The sequence below is a fragment of the Notothenia rossii genome (assembly GCF_949606895.1).
Source record: "Notothenia rossii genome assembly, chromosome: 4".
NCBI classification, from domain to species: Eukaryota; Metazoa; Chordata; class Actinopteri; order Perciformes; family Nototheniidae; genus Notothenia; species Notothenia rossii.
Window position 1 is genome coordinate 45,659,642 of NC_136902.1, and position 6,812 is coordinate 45,666,453.

Sequence of the window (6,812 nt, forward strand, 5' to 3'; positions counted from 1 at the left end):
TCTCCCTGAGTGACTAGGTGGGGTGTCCTGCTATCACCCTGGAGTGAGATGAGTCTTTGATATTGGACAGTATTTGTTTTATTCTCATCTAAAAACAGTGATGATAGCTCATATATGAGACTTCAAAGGTATTTTATTTTGAAACTCTACATCAGAATGTCCTGATGTTTTCGGAGTAACTAGAAGGGGTGCCCTGCTATCACCCTGGAGTGAGATGAGTCTTTGATACTGGACAGTTTTTGTTTTATTCTCATCTAAAAACAGGGATGATAGCTCATACAATAGAGATGTCAAAGGTCTTTTATTTTGAAACTCTACATCAGAAAGTCCTGATTCGCCCTGAGTGACTAGGTGGGGTGTCCTGTTATCACCCTGAAGGGAAATGAGTATTTGATACTGGACAGTTTTTGTTTTATTCTTATCTAAATACAGAGGGATGATAGCTCATATATGAGATTTCAAAGGTCTTTTATTTTTAAACTGTACATCAGAATGTCCTGATTCTCCCTGAGTGACTAGGTGGGGTGTCCTGCTATCACCCTCGAGTGAGATGAGTCTTTGATACTGGAGAGTTTTTGTTTTATTCTCATCTAAACAGAGAGGGATGATAGCTCATATATGAGATTTCAAAGGTCTTTTATTTTGAAACTCTACATCAGAATGTCCTGATTTTTTCTGAGTGACTAGATGGGGTGTCCTGCTATCACCATGGCGTTAGATGAGTCTTTGATACTGGACAGTTTTTGTTTTATTCTCATCTAAAAACATGGATGATAGCTCATGCAATAGAGATTTCAAAGGTTTTTTATTTTGAATTCTACATCAGAATGTCCTGATTCTCCCTGAGTGACTAGGTGGGGTGTCCTGCTATCACCCTGGAGTGAGATGAGTCTTTGATACTGGACAGTTTTTGTTTTATTCTCATCTAAAAACAGGGATGATAGCTCATACAATAGAGATGTCAAAGGTCTTTTATTTTGAAACTCTACATCAGAATGTCCTGATTCTCCCTGAGTGACTAGGTGGGGTGTCCTGCTATCACCATGGAGTTAGATGAGTCTTTGATACTGGACAGTGTTTGTTTTATTCCCATCTAAAAACAGGGATGATAGCTCATATATGAGACTTCAAACGTATTTTATTTTGAAAATCTAAATCAGAATGTCCTGATTCTCTCTGAGTGACTAGGTGGGTTGTCCTGCTATCACCCTGGAGTGAGATGAGTCTTTGATACTGGACAGTTTTTTTTTTATTCTCATCTAAAAACAGGGATGATAGCTCATACAATAGAGATGTCAAAGGTCTTTTATTTTGAAACTCTACATCAGAAAGTCCTGATTCGCCCTGAGTGACTAGGTGGGGTGTCCTGTTATCACCCTGAAGGGAAATGAGTATTTGATACTGGACAGTTTTTGTTTTATTCTTATCTAAATACAGAGGGATGATAGCTCATATGTGACCTGCTCTATCATTTTCAGTCACATTGACCCTGAAACACATTTTGAGTTTGATACACTGTTGGAAAGATGAGATTCTTAGCTTTCTAATGATATCAATATTGTTTTTGTCCTCCAAATATTAAGCAAAATACGTCACTTTACATAATGAATGTCATCGAACCATGATTTTGAGAAAAAGGCCTTCAAAGTTTGCAGTACTTTCTTAGGTATTTATTCAAATGAACCATACCATAAAACGAATTCATCTAGAGCTGTTTGCACAAAACACACACACACACACACACACACACACACACACACACACACACACACACACACACACACACACACACACACACACACACACACACACACACACACACACACACACAATATACTGTTCTCTTGTTGTCACTTTCATACATCAATACATGGAACAAAGGCACTCACATACACATGCACGCCGTACCAACGTGCACTCCCGTACACTCCCGAACTCACGTGCACGTTCATCAATTTATGTATGTATTTTGGTCATGTTTGAGCACATGCTTATGCGCACACATCTATTCCCATGTACATGGCCATGTGCACACCCAGACCACATGCACACCCGTACTCACGTGCACGCCCGTACTCACGTGCACACCCACACCCACGTGCAGAATCATCAATATACAATTTTTATGAAAAACACTATGAATAAATACTTAAATGAACTGATTGCATGTTAACCTCTAACAACATTAGAATCATTTGGCACAAAAGCTAATTTAGAGAAAGAAGCAAGCAACAGAACAGATAAATATACTACACAATATAAAAATAGCAAACAATCAACAGAGTAGCTAACAGTACTTAAAACCAATTTGAAATATATATTTACAGCATTTATAGAAGAATGACATAGTGTTGATGTATTATGCACTCTCACTCATTAAGGATGAGGTGTTAAGGGTTTGGGGCAGGTGATGTCTTTGGTTTCCTCAGTGCAGAACTCTCTGATCTTCTCAAAAAGATACCACTGCCGTTTTTCATCAAGCCCAGGGGGAGTCAGTTCAGTGGGACGTGCCTCCTGGTCAGTAAAGCACCCTGTGCGTAGCAGCTTGAAGGATTCTTCTTCTTTACGTTCAAACTCCTTGGCGTAGACCACTCCAGGCTCGGCACTGGTGAAGCGTAGGTGATGGTACCTCTTGATACCTGGAAGCGGTCTGAAGCTGGGGGCAAGGAAGTTGTGCCAGTCGTCTGTTTTGACGAAGGTCTCCCCTGACTCATTGTCAACCAGCTGGGGGATGTTGACTCCAGTGACGGTACTGGACCTGACAGCCTGGCTGATGTCCTTCAGGCAGGACACTGGTGTGCGGCGGAACTGCTGCTTAAACAGGCCAAAGCACCAGTCAGGTGCAAATTTGGTGTGGCCAGCAATAAGAAAGTTGAGGGAGATATCTTCATGGAGTCCCACCATGCACCGCCAAGCAAGGTACCAGAGGAGGTATCTGTTTTTGTTCTGACCAGAGCAGTTGTCACAGTGCAGGTGAACATGTTTCTCCCCAAGCCCATACTGAGAGAAGAAGTGGTGGAGGTAGGCAATGACAGCATTGGAACCCTTGCTGCTGCAATGAGCCTCATCTATGAGGTAGTTTACCTGCTGAGGAACACCTTCACAGCAGACACCAAACAGTCCACACTTCCTGGGAACCATAAAGTAAATGGGCCCGGGCTGGAGAGGGTCACTGGGGTAGTGAACCTGTAACACCAGACCAACAGATGAATTAACTAATGAGTGATCTATACTCTAATTCTAAAAATGTGTGAATATTCATATTGTTACATTCCAAACATTCTGGATTATCACAGCATTCATCACATTCACACACCTCACCTGCTGTGCATAGTCAAAGCTGTAGTGGATGGTGATGTCTCTGCTACAGGGTTGGTTGGGTCCTAATTTGACACCCAGCTCTCTAGCTGTTTCTTTACAGCTGGCGACCATCTCCTGGTAAGCCTGACGCTCCACCCCCACGGTGCGGAGGTGTTCTTCCTGCTTCCTGAGCTTCGCTGACTTGACACAGTCGGGAAAGTTGGAGCTGCGGTAGATGGCAATGTTGTTTTTCTGACAGAACCAACATAGGTCTGTCATCGGCCTCCCAATAATGACACTGGGAGTCAGCTCCTTCCACAGCTTCCTAAATGTGCTGTTGCCAGCAGCACGGTGACCTGGAAAGGTGATTAAAGACAAAGATAGCATTGTTAGATTACTCATCATTAGTTTTCCATTGAGGTTTCCTCGTGTAAAAAACCCCCAAAAAAACAAGATTAAAATATAAGAAAATACCCACCCTTCTCCTGCATCTGAACCTTGTATTTCCGCCACACAGAGGACTTGGTCTCAGTTGTTGGTAGAACACTGATGTCCGTCCTCTTAAACCCTGGAATCCGTCCAGGAAGTGGCATGGCAAAGACATCTGCAAAGTTGGTAATGAACCGTACAATTCGCTGGATGTCTTCAAAGGACAACACCCTTTTGGTCACCACACGACCACCACGTCTTATCCTTGAGGCCAAGCCATGTTCCTTGAAGAACTTGATGATACCTGTCAGCTTGTCTTGAGAAATTCTGGAATGGTTTAAAACATCAGTCTTTGATTGTTTTTTATGGCTTTCTTTAATGTATGCATTGTAGTATATACATTGTCGTTGTATTTTTTCATTATGTAAAAGCATGTATATATATATATATTTATTTATTTATGTATTACTATTGCTGTAAATTCTGCTTCTATTCAGTTATTGTCAAACTCAGTTCAACTCATGCATGGCTTATTACCACTTCATTTGAAAATAGTAACACTACCAAAAGTGAAGTAGCCTTTTCAAAATCAAACTCACCCATGTAGAAACTTGAAAGTCTCCCGGCAGATTTTGTGCCCATCTAAGAAATAGGACGTTCTCTGCTGTTTCCGCTCCTTTTGGTGTCCTCTCTTTGCACAAGCGGTCTCTTTGGAGAGGTTTATGTTGGAGCTTATCTTTCCAAGTAGCACCAAATGCTTTTCACCTGGAAAATCATATAACATTGCATAATGTGTTGTGTCAATCACTCATCACACACAACTTAAATCTTTAACGTGTAACAGAACACACAGGCCCACCCCCCACACATTGCCTATAGTATTATGTTAAACACACTCCCATACACACATATTCTATCTATTATAAAGGGTAATAATAAGTACAGGCTAGTCTGGCAGTGACTCCAGAGTAAACTGCTCTCACATGAGATAATACATTTGTAGCTGCCTATCTCTGCACATCTTTAGATAATTAGGCTGGGGCCACATGTGATTTAAGGGGTAGCCAAAAAAATATGTCTCCCCATGTGGATAAAATGTAGGGTTGAAACATTTATGAAAATGTTTACCACAATAATTTTTCAATGAGTATTAGCCAACTTTAAGTTGTAGGTGGTTATGTGAGCATTATTTTAATTGTTGTATGTTTTTAACACTAACCCATACTCACACACGCATCGTTACCACAGTCAAAGGTATTTAAATAATATAACGTTATAACGTTACTTACCATTAGTCATTTCATTCATTTGGTCTCATCTCTTGACCATCTCCTCAGGGGTGTAACGGGTGTAACAGGGAACTCCATCATTAAATGTACAGCTACACCTGTAGTCACGGGCCCTCTCAATCTCTTGAGCGCTGTCCTCTCTCACATAATGCCGTACGGACTGAAGTGTCTCAGCCACCGGGTCGTTCAGCAGTGGTTGTTCCTCTGTGGTGTCCTCATCCTCTTCAGCATCCGTGGTCTGAGGGCTGCTGTCAGTGTCAGGGCTGTCTGACTCTAAATCGGAGCCGGATAACGGGGAAACTTCAACCGGTGCCGTCAAAAAGTAATCAGTGATCAGCTGAACCCATTGCTCATCAGAGGCTGTCCCTCTCACAATGTTGGAGTTCAACAGTCTTGCGATTTGATCTTCTCTGGAATCCATCGATCTGATTAGCGGCTAATAAATTGTCAAAGTACGGAGGAAAAATATTTTCGTTTTACTGGGTGAAGGTCGCGAGGAATAATGTTGGTTTATATAGTGTGTGTGTGTGTGTGTTTGTGTATTTTGCGTTTGTGTGTATTGTGTTGGTTTCCCGGGTAAAACCCTCACAAGAAACACCGGCTGTTGTTATGCCAGCTGTGACGTTACGTTACTCCGTTCTCCGCTCGTAATGATGCCTTTACAAGCTTCAAAGTTGTATTTATCATCTGAATTTGGCAAAACAAGTTTAATATTCTGAAAGCCAAGACTTTGTTTATTTGAAATCAGATGAAAATAAACTATCACGGACTCTGCCGTGTTATTTATGATTACTATACGCTTTTCATTCATAATGTCAGCCGGAGGGAGGGGGGGCAGCGCTGCGGAAGAGCAGCGTGAGAGCTGTCATCTTCCCATTACAAGCTTCAAACATGTATTTATCGTTTGATTTTGGAAATAAAAGTTTCAGATTCTGAAAGCCAAGACGTTGTTTATTTGAAATCAAACAAAACACCAAAACCCCGAAAAACTAGTTTTTTACTCAAATCCACGTTTATTTTGAAATGAGCCGTTGCGACTTCCGACTGATTTCGATAGAGCGGGTCACATATATGAGATTTCAAAGGTTTTTTATTTTGAAACTGTACATGAGAATGTCCTGATTCTCCCTGAGTGACTAGGTGGGGTGTCATGCTATCACCCTGGAGTGAGATGAGTCTTTGATACTGGACAGTTATTGTTTTATTCTCATCTAAAAACAGGGATGATGGCTCATATATGAGACTTCAAAGGTATTTTATTTTGAAACTCTACATCAGAATGTCCTGATTTTTTCTGAGTGACTAGATGGGGTGTCCTGCTTTAACCATGGAGTTAGATGAGTCTTTGATATTGGACTCTATTTGTTTTATTCTCATCTAAAAACAGGATTGATAGCTCATATATGAGACTTCAAAGGTCTTTTATTTTGAAACTCTACATCAGAATGTCCTGATCTTTTCTGAGTGACTAGGTGGGGTGTCCTGCTATCACCCTGGATTGAGATGAGTCTTTGATACTGGACAGTGTTTGTTTTATTCTCATCTAAAAACAGGGATGATAGCTCATGCAATAGAGATTTCAAAGGTATTTTATTTTGAAACTCTACATCAGAATGTCCTGATTCTCCCTGAGTGACTAGGTGGGGTGTCCTGCTATCAGCCTGGAGTGAGATGCATCTTTGATATTGGACAGTATTTGTTTTATTCTCATCTAAAAATAGGGATGATAGCTCATATATAAAACTTCAAAGGTCTTTTATTTTGAAACTGTACATCAGAATGTCCTGATTCTCC

General features: G+C 41.0%; 1 protein-coding gene across 1 annotated transcript; it reads right to left on the reverse strand.

The window, feature by feature from the left end:
• Window positions 1-1,765: 1,765 nt before the first annotated feature.
• LOC307037747 (uncharacterized protein) lies at window positions 1,766-6,080 on the reverse strand. Its single transcript, XM_079678815.1, has 4 exons — window positions 4,329-6,080; window positions 3,779-4,056; window positions 3,322-3,656; window positions 1,766-3,186 (listed from the first exon to the last, which is right to left on the reverse strand). The coding sequence occupies exons 1-4, from the start codon at window positions 4,511-4,513 to the stop codon at window positions 2,377-2,379; spliced, it is 1,608 nt and encodes a 535-aa protein (XP_079534941.1). The 5' UTR covers window positions 4,514-6,080; the 3' UTR covers window positions 1,766-2,376.
• Between the last annotated feature and the right edge of the window lie 732 nt (window positions 6,081-6,812).